Source organism: Vulpes lagopus, chromosome X, assembly GCF_018345385.1.
Source record: "Vulpes lagopus strain Blue_001 chromosome X, ASM1834538v1, whole genome shotgun sequence".
NCBI classification, from domain to species: Eukaryota; Metazoa; Chordata; class Mammalia; order Carnivora; family Canidae; genus Vulpes; species Vulpes lagopus.
The window spans coordinates 43268056-43293420 of record NC_054848.1 but is presented as its reverse complement, the minus strand read 5'-3'; the positions used below and the strand labels follow the sequence as shown (position 1 = coordinate 43293420).

The window sequence follows — 25365 nt, the reverse complement described above, 5'->3', positions numbered from 1 at the left end:
ATAAACTAGAGTGAATTGGTAATAGATTAGAGGAGACAGAGGAACAGATCAGCGACCTGGAAAACAGGGTAATTGAAAGCAACCAACCAAGATAGCAAAAACAAAAAATAGTGAAAAATGAGAATAGGTTAAGGGAACTCAGTGACATCACCAAACATAATAACATTCACGTTATAAGGGTCCCAGAAGGAAAAGAGAGAAAGGGTGAAGAAAATGTATTTGAAGAAATAATAGCTGAAAACTTCCCTAATCTGGGAAGGAAACAAAGATCCATATCTAGGCAGCACAGACATCCCACACCAAAATCAGCCCAAGGAGGTCCACACAGAGACACATAATAATTAGAATGGCAAAAACTAGTGATAAAGAAAGAAATTTAAAAGAAAAAGAGAAAACAGTTACATACAAGGAAAACCCCATAAGGCTATTAGCTGACTTTTCAGAAGAAACTTTGCAGGCCAGAAAATACTGGCATGATATATTCAAACTGAAAGGGAAAAACCTGAAAACAAGAATATTCTACCCAGTCGGGCTGTCATTCAGAACAGAAGGAGAGAATCTCCCAGACAAAAAAAGCTAAGAGTTCATCACCATTTAGCTAGCCTTACAAGAAATGTTAAACAAAAGTCCATAATCATGAGTAAGAAAATTATGAAAAGAAAAATTTTCACATGTAACTGCAAGCATATAATAAAAGTAGTAGAGTAATCGCATAGAGAACCATTATGGAGGTTAAAGCATAAAAACAGTGGGATGCCTGGGTGGCTCAGCAGGTGAGCATCTGCCTTTGGCTCAGGGCGGGATCCTGGAGTCTGGGATCAAGTCCCACATCAGGCTCCCTGCATGGAGCCTACTTCTCCCTCTGCCTAGGTCTCTGCCTCTCTCTCTCTCTCTCTCTCTCTGTATCTCATGAATAAATCAATAAAATTTTTAAATACTATAAAAAATTTAAAAGCACAAAAGGAATAAAGTCAATTATATCTATAAAAATCAGTCAAAAGATTCACAAAATAAGATGTAAAGTGAAGAGTAAAAACTTAGTGCTTTTAATGTGTTCAAACTTTTTAAAAGATAGATTTATTTATTTATTTATTTATTTATGAGAGAAAGCATGAGGAGAGGAAGGGGCAGTGGGTGAGAGAGAAGTAGACTCCCTACAGAGCAGCGAGCCTGACGTGGAGCTCAATCCCAGGACCCCAGGATCATGATCCGAGCTAGAACAGATGCTTAACCACCTGAGCCACCCAGGTGCCCCATAATAAAGTCAAATTTAAGTGACCATCAACCTAATATAGATAATTATGTGCAAAAGTGTTACATACAAACCTAATGGTAGCCACAAATCAATAACCTATAATAGATACAAAAGAAATAAAGACAAGGAATCCAAGCATATCACTAAACAAAGCCATCAAAACACAAGGCACAAGAGCAAGAAAAGAAAGGAACAGAGAACTACAAAAACCACCATAAATTAAGTGACAACTGGCAATAAGTGCATACCTATCAATAATTACTTTCAATGTAAATGAACCAAATGCTTTATTTAAAAGACATAGAGGGGCTGAATGGGTAAGAAAGTAGAACCATTTTAGTGAAAAGGATTATAGGGGAAAGGAGAGAAAATGAGTGGGAAAAATCAGAGAGGGCAACAAAACATGAGAGACTCCTAACTCTAGGAAATGAACAAGGGGTAGTGGAAGGGGAGGTGGGTGAGTGAGGTGATGGGGTGACTGGGTGATGGGCACTGAGGGGGCACTTGACGGGATGAGCACTGGGTGTTATACTATATGTTGCCAAATCGAACTCCAATAAAAAAAAAAACATTTTTTAAAAAAGAAAGCAAGACCAATCTGTATGTTGCCTACAAGAAATTCACTTCAAACCTAATGACACATTCAAACTGAAAGTGAAGAGATGGGAAAACATTTATCATGTAAATGAAAGAAAAAAGAAAGCTGGGTAGCAATACATATGGCAGACAAAGTAGACATTAAAACAAAGACTGTAACAAGAGACAAAGAAGGACACTACATACTGAGAAAGGAAAAAACCTAGAGGAGGATATAAAAATTATAAATATTTATGCACCCAACATGGAAACACCTAAATATATAGTGTCACCACTAACAGACATAAAGGAAGAAATTGGACAGAGATAAAAATAAAATAATAGAGGACTTTTACATCCCCACTTATATCAATGGATACATCATCCAGACAGAAAATAAACAAAGAAATAGTGGCGTTGAATGACACATTGTACTAGATGGATCTAATAGATATATTTAGAACACTCCATTCAAAAACAGCAGAACATACATTCTTTTCAAGTGCACATGGAACATTCTCCAGAATAGATCACGTTAGGCCACAAGTCTCAATAAACTCAAAATGATTGAAACCATATTATGTTTGCCTTCCAACTATGGTAGTATGAAATTAGAATGAATCTGAGAGAGAGAGACAAACCATAAGAGACTCTTTATCATAGGAAACAAACTAAGGGGTGCTGGATGGAGGTGGGGTAGGGGAATGGGGTAACTGGGTGATGAACATTAAGGAAAGCACATGATGCAATGAGCACAGGGTATTATATAAGATTGATGAATCACTGACCTCTACCTCTGAAACCAATAATACATAACATGTTAATTTAATTTAAGTATTTTTATTTTTTTGTCTTTTTATTGGGGTTCGATTTAACAACATATAGTATAACACCCAGTGCTCATCCCATCAAGCGCCCCACTCAGTGCCCATCACACAGTCACCCCATCCCCCCGCCCAATCCCCCTTCTACTACCCCCTGTTCGTTTCCCAGTTAGGAGTCTCTCCTACTTTGTCACACTCTCTGATTTTTCCCACTCATTTTCTCTCATTTCCTCTATAATCCCTTTCACTATTTTTTATATTCCCTGTATGAGTGAAACCATTAAATAAATAAATAAATAAATAAATAAATAAATAAATAAATATTTTAATTTTTATTTAATTTTTATTTTTTGTATATTTTTATTGAAGTTTGAATTGTCAACGTATAGTATAACACCTAGTGCTCATCCCATCAAGTGCCCCCCTCAGTGCCCATCACCCAGTCACCCCAACCCCCCACCCACCTCCCCTTCCACCACCCCTAGTTCATTTCCCAGAGTTAGGTGTCTCTCTTGTTCTGTCACCATCACTGATATTTCCCACTCATTTTCTCTCCTTTCTCCTTTATTCCCTTTCACTATTTTTTATATTCCCCAAATGAATGAGACCATATAATGTTTGTCCTTCTCCAATTGACTTACTTCACTAAGCATAATACCCTCCAGTTCTATCCACATTGAAGCAAATGATGGGTATTTGTTGTTTCTAATGGCTGAGTAATATTCCATTGTATATATAGACCACATCTTCTTTATCCATTCCTCTTTCGATGGACACCGAGGCTTCTTCCACAGTTTGGCTATTGTGGACATTGCTGCTATAAACATTGGGGTGCAGGTGTCCTGCCATTTCACTGCATCTGTATCCACCAACAGTGCAAGAGGTTTCCCTTTCTTCACATCCTCTCCAACATTTGTGGTTTCCTGTCTTGTTAACATTCTCACTGGTATGAGGTGATACCTCATTGTGGTTTTGATTTGTATTTCCCTGATGGCAAGTGATGCAGAGCATTTTTCTCATGTGCTTCTTGGCCATGTGTATGTTTTCTTTGGTGAAATTTCTGTTCATGTCTTTTGCCCATTTCATGATTGGATTGTTGTTTCTTTGCTGTTGAGTTTACTAAGTTCTTTATAGATCTTCGATACTAGCCCTTGATCTAATAGGTCATTTGCAAATATCTTCTCCCATTCTGTAGGTTGTCTTTTAGTTCTGTTGACTGTTTCTTTTGCCGTGCAGAAGCTTTTAATTTTGATTAAGTCACAGTAGTTCATTTTTGCTTTTATTTCCCTTGCCTTCATAGATGTATCTTGCAAGAAGTTGTTGTGGCCAGGTTCAAAAAGGGTGTTGCCTGTGTTCTCCTCTAGGATTTTGATGGAATCTTGTCTCACATTTAGATCTTTCATCCATTTTGAGTTTATCTTTGTGTATGGTGCAAGAGAATGTTCTAGTTTCATTCTTCTGCATGTGACTGTCCAATTTTCCCAGCACCATTTATTGAAGAGACTGTCCTTTTTACAGTGGATAGTCTTTCCTGCTTTGTCAAATATTAGTTGACCATAGAGTTGAGGGCCCACTTCTGGGTTCTCTATTCTGTTCCATTGAGGTATGTGTCTGTTTTTGTGCCAGTACCACACTGTCTTGATGATCACAGCTTTGTAGTACAACTTGAAATCTGGCATTGTGATGCCCCTGGCTCTGGTTTTCTTTCTCAATATTCCCCTGGCTATTCAGGGTCTTTTCTGATTCCACACAAATATTAAGATTATTTGTTCCAAATCTCTGAAGAAAGTCCATGGTGTTTTGATAGAGTTTGCATTGAAATTAATCACAAGAAAAATGTGAAAAGAACACAAATACATGAGGTTAAATAACTTGCTACTAAATAATGAAGGGTCGATGAAGAATCAAAGAAGAAATCACATAACACATGGAGGCAAATAAAAATGAAAGCAAAATGACCCAAAATCTTTGGGATGCAGCAAAAACTGTTCCAAGAGGGAAGATTATAATAATTTAGGCTTTCCTAAAAAATAAAAAACCCTCAAATAAACAATGTAACTTTACATCTAAAGGATCTAGAAAAGGAACAACCAAATCTGTGATCCAGTAGAAGGAAGATAATAATAAAGATTATAGCAGAAATGAATGAAATAGAGACTATAAAGCAATGGAAGACATCAATGAAACCAGGAGCTGTTTTTTTTTTTAAGAACAAAAATGATAACTCTTTAGCCATAGTCATGAAGAAAAAGAGAGAACTTAAATAAATAAATAAAATCAGAGTTGAAGGAGGAGATAACACCATAGAAATACAAAGGATAATAAGAGAATATTATAAGGAATTATATGCCAAAAAATTGGACAACCTAGAAGAAATGGATACATTCCTAGAAACATATAATCTTTCAAAACTGAATCAGAAAGAAAATTTGGAGAGACTGATTACTAGCAATGAAACTGAATCAGTAATCAAAAATTCCCAACAAACAAAAGTTTGGCTTCACCGATGAATTCCTCCAAATATTTACAGAAGAGTTAAAACCTATTCTTCTCAAACTTCCAAAAAGCAGAAGAGGATGTAAAACTTCCAAATTCATTCTATGATGCCAGCATTATCCTGATACCAAAACTAGATAAAGACACACACACACACACAAATTATAAGCCAATATCCCTGATGAACAGAGATACAAAAATCCCCCACAAAACATTATCAAACTGAATCTAAGAATACTACAAAAAATAATTTGCCATAATCAAGTGTCATTTATTCAAGGGATGCAAATATAGATAGTTGATAGCTAGCTAGCTAGCTAGCTAGATAGATAGATATTATAGAAAATAAAGAAATCTTGCCATTTGCAATAACATGGATGGATCTAGAGGGAATAATGCTAACTAAACAAAATAGATCAGTCAAGGGTGACTGGCTCAGTAAGTTATGTGTCCAATTCTTGATTTCAGCTCAGGCTTTGATCTCAGAGTTGGGAGTTCAAGCCCCGTATTGGGCTCCAAGCTGGGTGTGGAGCCTACTTTAAAAAAAAAAAAAAAGTCATACAGAGAAAGACAAATACCATGTGATTTCCAATATGTGGAATTTTTTAAACAAAGCAAATGAACAAACAAACAAAATGACTAACAGTCTCTTAAATACAGAGAGCAAACGAGTGGTTGCCAGAGCAGAGGTGGGTGGGGGTATGGGTGAAATACGTGAAGGGGATTAAGAGTATACTTTTCTTAATGAGCTCTGAATAATGTATAAAATTGTTGAATCATTATATTGTACACCTGAAACTAATATAACATTGTATGTTAATTATGCTTTAATTTTAAAAAATCCTATGGGATCTGTAAAAGCAGTTCTGGGAGGGAGACTGATAGTGATAAAAACCAGAATAAATAAGAAAAATCTCAAATGAACAACCTAACTTTACACTTCAAAGAAGTAAAGAACAAGTGAAGCCCAAGCTTAGTAAAAGTAAGGAAATAGCTAAGATCAGAACAGCAATAAATGAAATTGATAATAAAAAGACAATAGATCATTGAAGCTGGGGTGATTCTTTTAAAAGGTAAAGAAAACTGACAAGCCTTTAGCTATACTCACCCTGAAAACAAAGAAAGGTCTCAAATAAATAAAATCAGAAATGAATGAGGTGTTACAACTGATATCACAGAAATAAAAAGGATCATAAGGGACTACCACGATCAATTGTACACCAACAAATTGGAAACCTAGAAGAAATGGATAAATTACTAGAAACATAAAACCACAAGGACTGAATCATGAAGAAATAGAAAATATGAACAGACAGATTACTGTTCATTTTCCACAGTAGTACATTTTCTAGATACGTCTTGTAGACTTCAAAAAAAAAAAGTACTGGAAAGGAAGCTCCCATTCAAAGGCAATTTATCTTAAGATACTGTAAACGATACTAATGTTTTGTCCATTTGAAATATGTAAGTTGTGCTATAACAATCATCCTGTCAAGTGTAACCACTGTCCACATAGTTGAACTTCTGGGATCAAGAAAGTATATTTAACAATTTAAATGGGAATCAATTTCCCATCATAACCGGTGGGGCACATCTAACTCAACTGTGAAAAGACACATCACACAGTCACCTTGCTGCTGATATCATGGCTTGGGTTCTCTGCCTTCTCCCCTTCTCCTCCTGCTGGCTCCCTCCCTCCCTCCACCCACGCCTCTGTCCCGGCAACAGCCCTCCAGCTTGGGGTGGCTTGCTAGAATACATGTGAAGGTTTCAGGTCGCAGCCTGTTGGACTACTGCTGGGTGTGGAAGGGTGCTCCAGCTGCACCCCTGGTTTCTTTTTTAAAGTCTTAAATGGTGCCCTTCCCCCCTCCGAGCTATCATCCTTTCTCCACTTCCCATGACCACCCTCAGGCAAAGCATGGATTGTAACCCCCCCCCCCCCCCGCTCCCCTCTGAAATTGGCCTTTGGTGAGGAATTCAGGGCTTTCCCCATATCTTCTCCCCCACCTTAATCGAGGGGTGCTGCTTATTCCTTCCTCCTCAAGTCCCTTTTTGCACCATCACCACCCAATACTTCCTTGCTTTGGCCAAAAGCCATCAGGTAAGGTTGGAAAGAGTCTCTGACTTTCCTCATTTAGTTTGGAACCACATTTACTCACTCTCCACCAGCCTGGGAATGAATATTGGGTCCTCAGCCCTGCCACCCTCTGCTGTCATCATCAGCTGATGCCGTTTTTTATCTCAGGTTTTGATAAAGTGAAAGGAACAGTCACCGGGGTACTCAGACCTGCCAGCTCTCAAGGTGCTTGGTGGTAAAACTTGGAGAAAGGCCACAGAAGACACTTGTAAGCACACACGATACCTCTGAATGATTGTTTTCTTTTCCTGTAATTGCTTTTGCTTTTAACAATTGAAGAAGTTTTAAACAGGGTTCTCATGTAGTCATCTTACAATCCATTTGGGTATAGTTTGGAATCTGACAACCAGAACAAAAAGAACCTTGGATTTGGTGCATTCTTTGGTTTTGGTGCTGCTGCATCTCGTGGTCCTCAGCAGGGATCGAGAAAGAACTCAGTGTGCACAGCAGATCCCCAAAATTGGTGGGCTTGACTTCCTGGCAAATTGCTACGTTTTTCCATTTTTCTGTTCAGGGCCACTAAATGCTGAGATGTGGATACATACCGAAATAAAAGTGATTCATTGTGTTCTAAAAAAAAAAAAAAAGGAATCACAATAGACCCTGAATACTCAACACAATCTTGAGAAAGGAAGAAAGCAGGAGGCATCACACTCTACAACTTAAAACTATATTACAAAGTCATAGTAATCAAAACAGTATAGTATTGGTATAAAGACAGGCAAATAGATCAATGGAACAAAAGAAAGAGCACAGAAATAAACCCATAAATATCTGGTTAATTGATGTATGGCAAAGGAGCCATGAATATACAATGGTGAAAGGAATCTCTTCAATAAATTGTGCTGGAAAAGTGGATATCCACATGCAAAAAGAATGAAACTGCACCAATATTTTATACCACTCACAGAAAAGAACTCAAATGGATTCAAGACTTGAATATAAGACCTGAAATGTAAAACTCCTAGAAGAAAACATAGGTGGTAAGTTTCTTGATATCAGGCATGTTATGGATTTTTTTGGATTTGACACCAAAAGCAAAGGCAACAGTGGAAAAACATAAACAAGTGAGACTACTTAAAAGCTTCTGCAAAGGAGGAGTTAAGATGACGGAGAAGCAGGGGGATCCTCAGCTTGCTTTATCCCTCAAACACAGCTAGATAAATATCAAGTCATTCTGAACTCTCAAGAAATCAATCTGAGGACTGAAAGAGCAAAACTGCACAAGTAGAGGTAGCAAATGGCCACATCATGGAAGGTAGGAGCTCCAGAGAGTTATTGTGTGGGAGAAAGGAACTGAAGGTGCTGCAAAGGAGAGGGAGCCCTGATAATAGAGAGAGGAGCAAGAGAGAAAGAGAGACAGAGAAAGAGTGTAGGCATGTGGTGGTTACACAAGAAAAACTCTTTCCCAAAACCATTGACTGGGAAAAGAAGAGAGGCTGAACACTGCAAGTTTTTTAAGTGGCAGAGCACAAAATCTGAAGCTTTGTAGTTCCACACCATCACCAGCATGATGCCTGGTAGGCTTGGCAGTGCTCCAGTGGAGGAGGGCAGGTATCTGAGAGTGGGCAGCATGGTCTGAGGACACCCTAGGTCACGCAGTGAGAAATAGTTCCCCTCCTTGGAGTGCATTTGGGAGTGGTGGCACGACCTCTTCAGGGACAAAAGATCCAGTCAGCACCATTGTTACTGGCATGGAAAAGAGACACCAGCTGAGGGCAGCAATCCTTGGTGCTGGGTTTTAGCTGCACTGTACCATAAACTCCCAACCACTGTGCAGTTGCACAACCAATTTCCTGGACAAAACGGCACTGGCCACAGTGCAGGAAGACCATCCCAAGAGGATCAGCGAAGATCGGTGTCACGCAGATATCTGAAATTTGGAGATCTGAAATCCAGCAGAATGCCTGAGATAAAACACAAGAGTACTGTGCAACCTGGCAGGCAGACAGCCTAGATGCAGACAGGGTGAAGGCAGGGATCTGGTGGAAGTGGGGGACACAAGAGGGGTGATTGTTTGCTCTTCTATGAGGGCTTCCTGAAGAGTGGTGGGTGGGAATTCCCCACTCCAGGTAGGAAAGAGCAGGGTGAGGCCATTTTCCCCCCTGCCCATCAGCACTGAATAACCTCAGTGAGCAACACAGCGCCACCCAGTGGAGGCTGGAGCCACTTACAACAAACCTTGCCCCCCTGCGCTCTGCAGGTGTATCTTAACTAGGGCAAGTCTGCCTGAGAATCAGTGCAGTAAGCTCCCCCTACCCCACCCCCAGAAGACCAGCACAAATTCACATGTACCAAGTCTACTGATCATAGAATGCTGCACAGATTCAGCTCTAAGGGAAATAGGATCTAGTTTGTGTGTGTGTGTGTGTGTGTGTGTGTGTGTGTGTGTGTGTGTTTTATCTAGCTTCTTTTAACAAGCAGACCAAAACACATGTAGGATCTAGCTTCCTTTTTTTTCTTGGACTTCTTCTTAATATCCATTACTCTCAAGAGCAGGAAGATAATAGACTTTCCTAACAAAAAACGGTGACCCAGACAAAATGACAAGATGAGGGTATTCACCACGAAAGAAAGAATAGGAAGAAGTCACACCCAGGGATTTAATCAATTACAGATACAAGTAAGATGTCTGAACTAGGACTTAAAACAATAACTATAAGGATACTGGCTGGACTTCAGAAAAGTATAGAAGAAACTAGAGAATCCCTTACTACAGAGATAAAATAACTAAAAACTAGCCAGGCCAAATTAAATAATGCTATTTAATTTAACTGAGATGCAAAACTGACTGGATGCAATGATAATGAGGATGGATGAAGCAGAGGAACAAATCAGTGTTATAGAAGATAAAATTATGGAAAATAATTAAGTTGAAAAAAGAGAGAAAGAAAAAAAAGAGGGAAAGAAAGGTATTAGATCATGAATGTAGACCTAGAGAACTCAGTGACTCCTTAAAATGTAATAAAGTTCATATCATAGGAGTCCCAGAAGAAGAGAAAGGAAATGGAGCAGAAGGTTTATTTGAGCAAATTATAGCTGAAAACTTCCCTAATCTAGGAAAGGAAACAGATATCAAAATCCAAAAAGCACACAAAGTTCCCATTAAATAAAACAAAACCTGGCCATCACCAAGACATATATTCAGATTCACAAAATACACAGACAAATAAAGAATCCTGATAGCAGCAAGGGGAAAAAGTCTTTAACATACAAGGGAAGACAGATTAGTTCATGGCAGATCAGTTCGCAGAAACTTAGCAGGCCAGAAGACAGTGGCAGGATATATTCAACATGCTAAATGGCAAAAATATGCAGGCAGAATACTTTACCCAGCAAGGCTGTCATTCAGAATAGAAAGAGAGATAAAGGGTTACCTAGACAAACAAAAACTAAAGGAGTTTGTGACCACTAAACAAGCCTTGCAAGAAATATTAAAGGAGACTCTGAGTAGAGAAACAAAAAAAGACTAAAAGCAACAAAGATTAGAAAGGAACAGACCATCACCAGAAACACCAACTTTACAGGTAACACAACAGTATTAAATCCATATCTATCAATAGTCACTCTGAATATAAATGGACTAAATGTTCCAATCAAAAGACATAAGGCATCAGAATGAATAAAAAACAAGACTCATATATACACTGTCTATAAGAGATTAATTTTAGACCCAAAGACACCTGCAGATTGAAAGTAAGGGGATGGAGAACCATCTATCATCTATCATCTATCATCTAATGGCCATCAAAAGAAAGCCAGAGTGGCCATACTTATATCAGACAAATGAGACTTTAAACCAAACTGTAACAATATATGAAAAAGGGGGCATTTTATCATAATTAAGGGGTCTATTCATCAAGAATATCTAACAATTGTAAATATTTATGCCCCCAACTTGGGAGGGGACCTTAACACCCCATTTACAGTAATGGATAGATCATCTAAGCAGAAAATCAATAAGGAAACAATGGCTTTGAATGACACACTGGATCAGATGGACTTAGCAGCTTTATCCAGAACATTTCATCCTAAACCAGCAGAATACACATTCTTTTTGAGTGGACATGGAACATTCTCCACAGTAGATCACATACTGAGTCACAAATCAACCCTCAACAAGTACAAAAAGACTGAGGCCATACCATGTATATTTTCTGATCACAATGCTATGAAACTTTAAGCCAACCACAAGAAAAAATTTGGAAAGACCACAAATAAATGGAGATTAAAGAACATACTACCAAAGTATGAATGAGTTAGCCAGGAAATTAAAGAAGGAATTTAAAAAACACATAGAAGCAAATGAAAATGAAAACAACAGTCCAGAACCTTTGGGATGCAGCAAAGGCAGTCCTAAGAGGGAAATATATTGCAATACAGGCCTACCTGAAAAAGCAAGAAAAGTCTCAAATACACAACCTAATAATCTTACGTCTAAAGGAAGTAAAAAAGGAATCACAAATAAAGCTTAAAGCCAGCAAAAGAAGGGAAATAATAAAGATTAGAGCAGAAATATATATTATATAAACAAACAAAAATTAGAACAGATCAATGAAACTAAGAACTGGTTCTTTGAAAGAATTCATAAAAGTGATAAGCCCCCAGCCAGATATAACCCAAAGAAAAGAGAAAGGACTCAAATAAATGAAACCATGAAGGAAAGAGGAGACCACAACCAATGCCACAGAAATACAAATAATAATAATAGACTATTATAAAAAACTATATGACAACAAACCGGGAAATTTGGAAGAAATGGACAAATTCCTACAAACGTACAAACTACCAAAACTGAAACAGGATGAAATAGAAAATTTAAATAGACCCCCAACCAGCAAAGAAATTGAACAGTAATAAAAAATCTCCCAACAAACAAACATCGAGGGCCAGATGGCTTCCCAGGGGAATCCTATGAGACATTTATTTTTTAAAAATATTTTTAAAGAATCTATTTATTTACTTGACAGAGAGTGAGCAAGAGAGAGAAAGGATGACCAGGGGTGGGCAGATGGAGAAGCACACTCCCCTGCTGAGCAGGGAGCATGACATGGGCTCAATCCCAGAACTCTGAGATCATGACCTGAGCTGAAGGTGGACACTTAACCAACTGAGCCACCCAGGCAGCCAGGCACCCTTCTACCAGACATTTAAAGTAGAGTTAATACCTTTCCTTCTCAAATGGATTCAAAAAACAGAAATGGAAGGAAAATTTCCAAACTCCTTCTATGAAGCCAGCATTATCTTGATCCCAAAACCAGGCAAAAACCCTATTAAAAAGGAGAATTTCAGACCAATATCCCTGATAAACATTGATGCAAAAACTCTCAAGAAGATACTAGCAAATCAAACCCAACAGTACATTAAATTAATAATTCACCACAATCAAGACGGATTTATTCCTAGGCTGCAGGGGTGGTTCAATATCTGCAAATCAATCAACGTGATACACCACATTAATAAAAGAAAGGATAAAAATCATATGATCCTCTCAATACATCCAGAAAAAGCATTTGACAAAATATAGCATCCATTCTTGATCAAAATCCTCAATAAAGTAGGGATAGATGGAACATATCTCAACATCATAAGCACCTTATAGGAAAGACAGCCAATATCATCCTCAATGGTGAAAAACTGAAAGCTTTTCCTCTACAGTCAGGAACAAGACAGGGATGTCCACTCTCACAATTACAATTTAGTATATTACTGGAAGTCTTAACTTCAGCAATCAATTAATAAAAAGAGATAAAAGGCATCCAAATCAGCAAGGAAGAAGTCAAACTTTCACTATTTGCTGATGACATGATACTCTATGTAGAAAACCTGAAAGACTCCACCAAAAAAATTACTAGAGCTAACACATGAATTCAGCAAACTTGCAGGATATGAATTCAATGTATAGAATCTGTTTCATTTCTATACAACAATAATGAAGTAGTAGAAAAAGAAACCAGGGATTTGATCCAATTTACAATTGCACCAAAAACAATAAGATACCTAGAAATAAACCTAACAAAAGAGGTAAAAGATATCTACTCTGAAAACTATAGAACACTTATGAAAGCAATTGAAGAACACACAGAAAAATAGAAAAACATTCCATGCTCATCAATTAGAAGAACATTGTTAAAATGTCTATACTACCTAAAGCAATCTACATATTTAATGCAACCCCTATCAAAATGCCAATAGCATTTTTCACAGAGCTAGAACACATCCTAAAATTTGTACAAAACCACAAAAGACCCCAAAGAGCCAAAGCAATCTTGAAAAAGAAAAGCAAATTTGAAGGCATCATGATTCCAAACTTCAAGCTATATTACAAAGCTATAGTCATCAAGACAGTATGGTACTGGCCCAAAAACAGACACATGGGTCAATGGAACAGAACAGAGAACCCAGAAATGGACCCACAATTATATGATCAACTAATCTTCAACAAATCAGGAAAGAATATCCAATGGAAAAAAGAGTCTCTTCAATAAATAAATGATGCTTATTGAAAACTGGACAGCAACATGCAGAAGAATGAAATTGGATCACTTTCTTATACCATACACAAAAATAAACCAAAAATGGATGCAAGACCTAAATGTGAGACAGTAAACCATCAAAATGCTAGAAGAGAATACAGGCAATAACCTCTTTGACCTCGATTGGCGCAATATCTTACTAGACACATTGCTAGAGGCAAGGGAAACAAAAGCAAAAAATGAACTATTGGGACTTCGTCAAGTTAAAAAGCTTCTTCACAGTGAGGGAAACAATCACCATAACTAAAAGGCAGCCTACAGAATGGGAAAATATATTTGCAAATGGCACATCTGTAAATGGGTTAGTATACAAAATATATAAAAAACTTATTAAACTCAACTCCCAGAAAACAAATAATCCAGTTAAGAAATGGGCAGAAAACATGGATAGACATGTTTCCAAAAAAGACATACACATGCCTAATAGACACATGAAGAGATGCTAAATATCACTTATCATTAGGGAAGTACAAATCCAAACAATGATGAGATACCACCTCACACCTGTCAGAATGGCTAAAATCAATAACGCAAGAAACAGATGTTGGTGAGGATGTGCAGAAAGGGGAACCCTCTTACACTGTTGGTGGGAATCCAAACTGGTGCAGCCACTCTGGAAAACAGTATGGAGGTTCCTCAAAAAGTTACAAATAGATTTACCCTACAACCTAGAAATTATACTACTAGGTATTTACCCAAAGGATACAAGTACAGATTTTAAGGGTATTTGCACCCTGATGTTTATAGCAGCATTACCAACAATAGCCAGATTATGGAAAGAGCCCAAGTATCCATCGACTGGTGAATTGATAAAGAAGAAGTGTCATATATATACAAAGGAATACTATTCAGCCATCGAAAATAATAAACTCTTACCATTTGCAATGATGTGGATGGAGCTAGAGATATTCTGCTAAGAGAAATAAGTCAGAAAAAGACAAATACCATATGATTTAACTAACGTGAAATTTAGGAAACAAAGCAGATGAACACATGGTCAGGGAAAAGAAGCGAGAGGGAAGCAAACCATAAAAGTCTCTAAATAGAGAAGAAACTGAAGTTTGGTGGAGGGATGTGGGTGGGGGATGGGTTAAATGGGTGATGGGTATTAAGGAAGGCACTTGTTATGATGAGCACTGGGTGTTATATGTAATTGATGAATCACTAAGTTCTACTCCTGAAACCAATATTACACTATATTTTAACTAACTAGAATTTAAATAGAAATTTGGGAAAAATAATACAAAACTTCTGCAAAACAAAGGAAGCCATCAACAAAAGAAAAAGGCAACCAACTGAATGGGAGAAAATATTTGTAAACCATAGATATAATAAGAGGTAAATATCCAACATAAAGAAATTATACAACTCAATAGCAAAAAGCAAACAAACAATCCAATTAGAAAACAGGAGAGGATCTGAATAGATATTTTTCTAAGGAAGACATATAGATGAACAACAGGTATATGAAAAGGTATTCAATATCACTGATCATCAGGGAAATGCAACTCAAATCACAATGACATATTACCTCACACTTGTCAAAATAGCTTATCAAAAAGAGAAGAAATAAATATTGAAGAGGATTTATTATCAAAAAGAGAAGAAATAAATATTGAAGAGGATTTGAAGAAAAGGAAACTTTAATGCACTGTTGGTAGGAATGTAAATTGGTGCAGCCACTATGGAAAACAGTACAGAGTTTCCTTTAAAAATTACAAATAGAAATTACAAATAGAACTACTGTTTGATCTAGCAATTCCACTTCTGTGTATTTATGTGAAAAAAATGAGAACACTGACTCAAAAAGATATAGGTACACCCATATTCAATGCAGCATTATTTACAATAATCAAGATATGGAAACAAACTAAATGTCCACTGATGGATGAATGGATAAAGAAAACGTGCTAGATGTATATGCAATGGAATATTATTTTGCCCTAAAAATGAATGAAATCTTGCCATTTGCAACAACATGGATGGACCTTTTTTGTGTGTAAATTTATTTTTTATTGGTGTTCAATTTGCCAACATATAGAATAACACTCAGTGCTCATCCCGTCAGTGCCCACCTCAATGCCCGTCACCCAGTCACCCCCACCCCCCGCCCACCTCCCCTTCCCCCACCCCTAGTTCGTTTCCCAGAGTTAGGAGTCTTTCATGTTCTGTCTCCCTTTCTGATATTTCCCACTCATTTTCCTCCTTTCCCCTTTATTCCCTTTCACTATTTTTTATATTCCCCAAATGAATGAGACCATATAATGTTTGTCCTTCTCCGATTGACTTATTTCACTCAGCATGATACCCTCCAGTTATGGATGGACCTTAAAGGCATTATGCTACATAAAATGAGTCAGGCAGAGAATGAGCAATACTATATGATCTCATTTATATATGGAATCTTTGAAAAATGAGGTCATAGATACAGAGAAGGGGAAGATGGGTAAAATAGGTAAAGGTGGTCAAAAGAAATGTTGGGAAATATCAGGAAGGGAGACAGAACATAAAGACTCCTAACTCTGGGAAACGAACTAGGGGTGGTGGAAGGGGAGGAGGGCGGGTGTTGGAGGGGAATGGGTGACGGGCACTGAGGCGGACACTTGACGGGATGAGCACTGGGTGTTTTTCTGTATGTTGGTAAATTGAACACCAATAAAAATTAATTTAAAAAAAGATATAAACCTCCAATTCTAAAATAAATAAGTCATCAGGATATAATGAATAGCGTGGTGACTATATCTAATAATAGTGTTTTGCCTATTTGTAAGTTGCTAAGAGTGTAGACCTTAAAATTTCTTATCACAAGAAAAAAATGTAATTATGTATGGTGACAGATATTAACTACACTTATTGTGGTGATCATTTTGCAATATGTAAAAATATCAAACATTATGTTGTACACCTGCAACTAATTATATATCAATTAAAAAAAACTCTGGTTGTCCTCTGGCTCTCTTTTAACTGCTCTTGCATAATGAAGCCAGGTTCATGTCCTCTAGGAACTGTGTAATTGTCTAGGAAGTGGTACTTAAAAATATCAGAAATTTGAGAAATATGACCACTTATGGGGAAGGCAACAGTATCTCAGCTGTGCCACTTCCCAATTTTTTGATCTTGAACAAGACTCTTCACCTCTCTGATCTTTGGTATCTTCATTTTTAAAATGAACCTAATAATGTGTTCCCTACCATACAAAGTTGTAAGGGTTAAAGTGTAATAACATATTATTCAAATTAGCACTCTTAAAAATGCAAGTAAGCTCCCTATTCTGTAGGCCATTAAAATTGTGCCCTATGACTAGTGTCTTCTTAATGTCTCTGATGTCTGAAAGCTACCTTTGAAAGAAACAGAGTTCAGAGGCCACCTTCAGGGATAGTGCAGACTGTAGGTGGAAAGAGTGTGCCCAAGATGAGACAGGGGAATGTGTATGGCACCAAATCTTAGCAAGGGAGATTTTAACATTGGGGACTCAAATCTTGGAATGGAACTCAAGACTAATCAATTGTATCCTTTTATCTCCCCCTTCCTTTTTTTCTCTGTTCCTCTCTTGTTGTTTCAGGTGCATGATGATTGCCAGAGACGGTTTTCCAAGGAATGCTGGTTTGGGAGTCATCGAACATCAGTCATTCCTCCCACTGCCCTTAGCGACCCTAAAGGAGATGGTGAGTACCTAAACTTTAACCTCAGAATATATTTCATTGGGGAGGGAGGGAAGGTGCTAAGACTGGGGAAATTTTTAAATTAAATTATTATTCTCAACCAGTCAAACATTTTGGGGGAGTAGGAATGTGCATATATGTAGAGACAGCTCATGTTTCTTTTGAGACCTTTGGGATAATGACTATTGATGTTCATGGTATATATGTATGTGAGCATGTTCTCTGTAGGCTCTGTCTCAATTGTTTTTGAATTTTCAGAATTGATTCCAACTTTTTCATGACTTTCAGACGTTAGATAATCCATAAAATAAGTTTGCTTGCATACAGGTGGGCAAGGATAAAGTACATAAAGGCCTAGGTTATGTTATTTTTAGAATAGAAACTAACACCAAAGTTGTCTCCAAATCTGAAACTAGCATGGTTATTACCCCAACCTACCCTGACGAGGATAAGGGAAAATACATAAAGGGCCTAAATATCAAGAAACATAGACCCAAAGGACAACCAAATTAAATCACTAGTCTTCTAGCCTAATGAAAGCTATAGACCCCTTCAGGGATATTTCACTCTTTAGCAATTGCTAATAATACCTTTTTGAGCATACCTCTACTTCCCCACTTTTCCTTTGCTCCTGAGAGACTCTTCTTTTTGCCACTGAACTGTTCATTTACTTCTCCCATTACTCATTATTAAATAATGGGAGCTGTCAAGATCAAAATCACATATCACAGCTAAAAAGAGCTGACCTATTTTACCAACACTAAGGTATTTAGAAATCTAATATATTTACCAAGTGACACACTACTGTTTCACTAAACCAGCAGAGAGATACACTGCCCATTAATTTCAGTTTGTGTATGGTTAGCTTCACTCTATATATGGTCAATTTCACTTACTGGAGGGGAAAATTCAGGCCTTTCCCAGAATGTTTTCATTCATATTTCACTAATATGCTAATTTAGCCATTTCTGACATGTGTGATGTCCACTGGTCGGGAAGTGATTAGTGAACCAGCATTTCATTGACTTAAAAATTATCTCCATATTGATGCTTGCTACCCACTTTGTTGCCAAGGAAGAACTAGCATTAGCTGACAGCAAAGAAAAGAAAGAAAAGTATATGGTTTCCTTAGAGAACAGAAAGAGACAAGGATTCTGTAGTGATTACAACAGAGTTTTAGAACTAGACATAGCACATGTGCACATGTGTGCACATACATATACACACACTCAGAGCCACTCTAGTCTCTTCCAGTTCATTTTCTAACCCTAATACAGATACATCCAGATAGACATTGGTACAGGGAATGAGCCATCCACACAGGTTTCTGCAGGCAAGCATACTCACATATTCCCATAATGACCTCCATAGACACAACGCTAACTTCACTCAAGGATGCATGCATATATTATTCTCAGATCTACTCAAATGTTTACTCACATAAAGTCACCTACCAGATAGCAGGAGAGGTGATGAGGTAAATGGCTTGGTAAATAAGAGATGCTTGATTGGTTAGGAGAAGGAAGGGACTAGCAGGAAAATGGGATTGATAGAAGTGAAAGAGTGGCAAGCTAGTCAGCCAAGAAAACTCAAGCTGCTATGAAAGCCAATATAGTCTTGAATCTGACTTTGCTCACCCCAACAGGGAGATCTAGGGAAGATGTCTAAGCAGAATGAAGGAGGCCCACCTCAGCATTCCACCAATCACCCCAAATGGGTAATAAGGGGCTGTAACCTCTTCTTTGTAATTAGCCCAACAGGCTCTGTGCTTCCTATCCTTATGGAAGTTGGGCTTTTTAGTTTGTTTTTCTTATCCTATATCACTTCTTATTCTTGTTATAGATCATCAACTAATGGCATTGCTACTTTCTTTTGCTTTCCAACAATGACATAATATTATTGCTTAGAAGCTACTGAGTTAAGCCATTCTTTTTGTATAATATCTCATTTAATGTCCCATTTAATGTATATTTTTGAGCCTTTCCTTCTAGTCATCTGCAATCTTGATCCAAATGAATCTCAATCTCACTTTCTTTCAATAACAGTTGTACTCAGGTGCATTATGAAGGTTAGATGAACTGACGTTTGTTAGAGATGGTTTTAAAATACAGGAAGGGGATCAGTAAGCCATCCTTACACTAATTTAACACCCTTTAGTGATATGAACTGAACAAATTTGAGAGAGACTATAGGCTCCCTGTTTTGGGGCACTGTGGTTGTATTAATGCAGCTCAAAGAAGCATTAAGCATGAGGTTTTTTGTCTTTGTTTTTGTTTTTTGAAAGGCTCTTTCAGGATGTTGAGTCATCTGGAGTTTAAAGTCAACTAAATCCTCTAAGCCCTTTTCATACTTGATGCTGCCAGATGAAGTTCCTATTGTCTTATTCTGGTATGATTTATGTCCTTGAGCCTAAAATCCAAGCTTCACATTTATCCCCTTTTCATCTTGTTGACTTTTACCCGTCTGACCCTTGAGGTTATTTTTCAGTCTTGATTCTGTCATCCAATGGTTCTCCCTCCAGTTTTGAGCTCTTCAAAGTTGAGAAGCCAGACTTCTATGTTTTCATTTGAATTGTTGATTAAAATTACTAAGTAGTACAGGGAACTCCCTTACAGTTAACATCAGCCTATTCAAAAGCAACTTTGTGGGCACACTTACCTGGTTATGAATCTGCCTAACATTGCTACATTCCAGCCCATGATGCCACACAATTTTGTCACCTTGGTCACAAGATACTCTTGGCAAATTTGGCTTTGCTCAAATTCAGATGTTCTCTAACTCTGGAGGAAATGTTAGACAGGGCTGCTCTTGTCTTCTCCTAGGAATAGCTTTCTACCAGCACTGCTTCCCTTTGTCTTCCCATCCGTGACCAAATTAGGTTTGACGCTGAAGTTTGAGTTTGAGTGAATTATAGCATTTTCTCTTTATCTCAGTTTTCCACCCCCATCCTGGATTATTTTATTCATCATTGCAACATGATGCTGTTGCACACAGGGAGAAATGAACACCCAGAAAAGTTACTACACTTGATCTTAGCCAAAAGGCTGAGAAGCGATACACCCAGAGAAGTTAAGATGTTTGCTATAGGTTAGTGAATAAATCTGGAGGGCAACCAGCTGTGGTACACAGCTGCATTCTGTTGTAGAAGTATACTGCAGAAGGCAGCCCACACTCCAAGCTGCCAAATGATTTCAGTTACAACCTCATGGCTATTTAATCTATAGATAACAATAGCATAATTATTTTTCCTATTTCTTAATTTAATTCTTGACTAGTTAATATATTCACATAGCTCAAATTTTTTAAAAAATAGAAATATATAAGCACATAATATTTAATAAAAAAAACTTACTATCCTTACTCTCAATCTTCTCAATCTCCAATAGCCCCACCCCATCCCCACTCACAGAAAGCTGACTACTGCCATTAGTTTATTGAATAGTTTCCAGTATTTCTTCCTGTATATACTAGTGAATATAAACATATATTCTTATCTCTCCCCTTTTTAATACTATACTCATTCCTCTGGATGTTGCTTTTTTTCTCCTTCATAGTATATTTTGGAGATCTTTTTGCATCAACAAAAGGTTGCTCCTCATTTCTTTTTACAGCTACAAGATATCCCATTATATGGACACATACCATAATTTATTTAACAAGCCCTTTATTGGTGGATAATTTGGTAGTTTTCAGTCTTCTGTTATAACAACACTCAATGAACAATCTAATACAGGCCATTTTACATATACATCTATAGGAAAAATTCCCAGAAGTGTAACTACTGGGTCATAATACATAGACATTTGTAATTTTCATAGATGCTGTCAAATTGCTGCCCATAGGGCTTGTGTCACTGACTGAGAGTTCATATTTTCCATGTCTTCCTCAATCAAGTGTATCATCTATTTTTTTATTTTTGCTAATCTTCTGAATTAAAAAAAATGGTACAATAGCCTAGTTTTAATTAGTATCTTTCTTATTTATGGGTGAGTTTGGTCATCTTTTCACTTTTAAGAAACAATTTATATTTCCTTTTCTCATCATTGTAACACATAGCCCATTTTAATCTCAACACTAGGAAACAAGTTAGTTTTTTGAAGGCTCACTTTGCAGATAAGGAAATGGAGGCCCAAACAGCTCATGGTAGTTAGTCTCATTGCCACTGTTGCCTCACCTTTAGAGACTGACTAACCCATCGTGTTAAAAATCATTGGGCATAAACAGGTCTATTCTAGGACCCCTGAAAGGAGAGTCCTTACTTCTAAGCACAGCTCACACTTCCACTAGATGTTAGCATGAACCTGTTTCCATAAATCCTTTCATTGGAGTACATACCCAAAGTCACATGATCACCTACAGAGTATAAGCAGGAGATTGCTGAATAAAGAAAAGAAGCACTGAGCAGAATCAGGTTCTCAAATAAAGGGGAGGTAAACCTGAGGCCAGGTCATGAGCTGGGGCTGGCATTGTTGGTTGGTAGGGGAGCAAGCACAAAGAAAGATACTACATTTTTTTAGAGGTGCCTAGGTGGCTCAATCGCTAAGTGTCTGACTCTTGATTTTGGCTTAGGTCATGACCTCTGGGTCATGAGATGGGGCTCCTTGCTGAGTGTGGAGACTACTTAAGATTCTCACCCTCTCCCTATGCCCCTCCCCCACAGCCATACCCTGTGTGTGTGCACATGTACTCTCTCTCTAAAAAAATTAAATTAAATTAACATTAAAAGATACTACCTTTATTGACGATTTTCATCATATATTTTGTGACCTGACCCCTAATGTTTTGTACCATATTAAAACAGTCTCACCCTTATTTTTTAACTGCTTTATCTAACATCTTGTAATTTTATATGGTTCCTGTCATCTCTCTGACCTCATTTCTGCTACTTAACCCCTCACTCACTCCACAACAGTCATGCCATTCTATTCAGTGGGCCTCAGACATCTCAGTCTCCCTTCTCTGGGTCCTAGCCTTATTCTTTCTTCTGCCCAAAAAATTCTTTTCCCCTATATCTGTATTGCTCACTTTTTCACTTTGTTCAAGTCTCAAATATCACCTCCCCAGAGAAGCTATCCCTGACTACTCTGTCTAAAATAACACCCCCTTTAGTCTCCATCCCATTTCCCTGACTTCTTTTTCTTCATATCATATTATTTTCTATATTTCTTCATTATGTTGTGCCTCCCACCATTAGAATATAAGTTCCATAGGAGCAGAAACTATTTCTATCTTGCCCACCACTGTTTTCTCAAAACATAAGAAGGACAAACACAGAGAATGCCCTCAATACATATTTGTTGAATGAATAAATGAATGAATGAATGTCTTAACTACCATTGCATCAACATATTACCTTTTGTAAAACAACTGTTTTTTAATTTTTTTTTGTATATTTTTTCATTGGAGTTCAATTTGCCAACATATAGTATAACAGGGTACTTCCTTTGGATGTGTTCAGGAAGGGTAACTATTTCCAAGCTATGCTACTGAAGGGAATAACAGATTCCCCTTATAGCTGTGAGTCCTAGCGAGCCCTGAAAATTTGGTGCCTGGCTGGCTGACCAGCTTAGGATGCCTTCAAGTTCTCCTGGCTAGGGGTCCCTGGGTGGCTCAGCAGTTTGGCGCCTGCCTTTGGCCCAGTGCGTGATCCTGGAGTCCTGGGATCGAGTCCTACATCAGGTTCCCTGCATGGAGCCTGCTTCTTCCTCTGCTTGTGTCTCTGCCTCTGTGTGTGTGTGTGTGTGTGTGTGTGTGTGTCTCATGAATAAATAAATAAAATATTTTTTGAAAAAAGTTCTCCTGGCCAGTGAGTAGGTATTGGCCCATAGAGGAAGCCTGCTTTAGGTTTTCCAGGCAAAACAGCCATGAAATCTGCTCATGTTAACAGTATCCCTCCAGGCTTCCTTTCACCCAGGTTACAACAAATGGGAAATCTCAACCCACCTCCCTCCCTGTGCCCTGCACCATTCAGGAGTGGGCCACATGCCTTTTGCCTTTTGCATTTATTTTTGCTGGAGTATACCTGGCAAGTCACAAACTCAGAGTTTAGGGGCTCATGATTTGTCTACCATCTCATAGGGAGCCATTGCTCACTGCCTGTCTCCCTGTCAACAGGCTCTAAGACTTAGCACAAGCTGGCAGGTATGGGCAATTTAGACTGCTATAACTCCACTTTCCTATAGGGAACTTCAGAGTTAGGGATTATTAAAAGCCTCTCTCTTGTTCAGACAATTTCCCTATAGTATTATTTCCCCTGAAAGTTGGTGTGATAACTGGGATTGCTCTGCCAGAGCCTTAGAGGAGTGATTAAACCTCCCTCTTTCCTCCAACATTGATATGTCCTGTCATTAGCTCCTGGCTAAAAGACAGCCCCCCCCCCCCAACTCCTTACCTGGTATCTTCTCACTATGGGAACTGAGCTATCCCAGGCAAAGAGAGGATTAATTGGTACTCTGATCCTCCTCTCGGGCTCTCAACCCTCTCCTTCTTCAGTTTCCCCACAGTGTTTTATTAATCCTTTGTTGTAGCACTAATTTCTTTAATTTTTGTGTTCTAACATACTATTTTATATGAGTCTATTCCCCCAGCTTGAGAGCAGAAGCTATATCCCTACAGTTTCTAGCATAACTGGCATGTATTAATTGCTCAACAAATGTTGTTTGCCTGGCAACAGCTGGGCAGACATTAAATGAAAGCACACTTTGGTTTGTGTTCTGAATTTCCCTCTGCTTCTCAGTCTCAGGAGACTGGAGCATAAGGAAACTCTGAGAGTTGTTGGATATATCTTTTGCCTTGTTTGTGGTGATTATATCACATATATCTAAACTTATTAAATTGTATACATTAAATATGTGCAGTTCTTTGTATATCAATTATACCTCAATAAAGCTGTTTTTAAAAAGTCTTTGCAAAATGTGATATCAAGTCATGTCTTGTTTCCATCTCAACGGCCCCTTTCTTTTTTCTCCTTTCCTTTTTGTTGCATGCATATATCAGGCCAATTAGTAGTATCTTCAGACTTCTGGAACCTTGATTGGTCATCAGCCTGTTCATGTCCCCTTCTCATCTTCATCAACTCCAAAAGTGGCGATCACCAAGGGATCGTCTTCCTCCGAAAATTCAAACAATACCTTAACCCATCTCAAGTTTTTGACCTGTCAAAGGGTGGACCTGAAGCCGGGTAAGCATGGGCTAAGGGATATAGTTGGGTGTATAGAAGAGACTCTTCGCTCTATACATTCTAGACTAAGATAGGTTTCCTGGAATCCATTCTAGTACCTGGGAAGGAAAGATATATTTTTTCAAGTCAGGACATGGGCACATAACTTTAGAGCATTTGGGGTTGTCTAGTTGGAGGACTTTTAGCCCTATCCCAGAAGTCCCTTCAAGCCCATGTCCCGCTCTCAGATTTGTTCCACCTTTCCTGGTTGGAAGAAGTCTAACTTTGTCTCTTGACCTCAGAGGAAGAAGCAAATGGATGTTGCTGTTTACCTTTCCTGTCCCTCATTCTTTACTGGGGCCAAATAAACATATCTCCACTCTAGGCCTGTTTTACTTAGGGAGCATCTGGCTGTTAGCTCTGGTTTCTTCTGTGAAGCCACTGGCCACTGTGCAAGGCATTCTTCTTGGGGCTTATCAGGTGGGTATAGCTAGGTTACTAGTAGCTTCCAGAGCAAGGTTAAGCATACAAGAGGGTGCAATGAAGCAAGGCCTCATCTCCAGGATTGCCTGTGATGATGGGTACAGAGAGATAGGAGCTAAGTGAAAGAAGGCAGTTAGCCTGTTAGCAGGATGCAAAAGCAGTAGTCCTTAGCTCCTGATACAGTATAGCAGAGTTGTAAAACTTAGCAGTTCACAAAATGACTCCTTTTCCCCTCTT

At 38.1% G+C, this 25365-nt stretch overlaps 1 protein-coding gene and 1 pseudogene across 1 annotated transcript in view; one reads left to right on the top strand and one right to left on the bottom strand.

Annotated features, from left to right (window-relative positions):
* Positions 1-25365, top strand: part of DGKK (diacylglycerol kinase kappa) — a 172647-nt gene that overhangs the window by 94167 nt on the left and 53115 nt on the right. Inside the window, exons 8-9 of the mRNA XM_041742070.1 lie at positions 17387-17489; positions 24483-24666. Coding sequence (XP_041598004.1) covers positions 17387-17489; positions 24483-24666 — 287 coding nt within the window. The remainder of the gene's footprint in view (positions 1-17386; positions 17490-24482; positions 24667-25365) is intronic.
* LOC121483706 lies at positions 20374-20542 on the bottom strand (annotated as a pseudogene).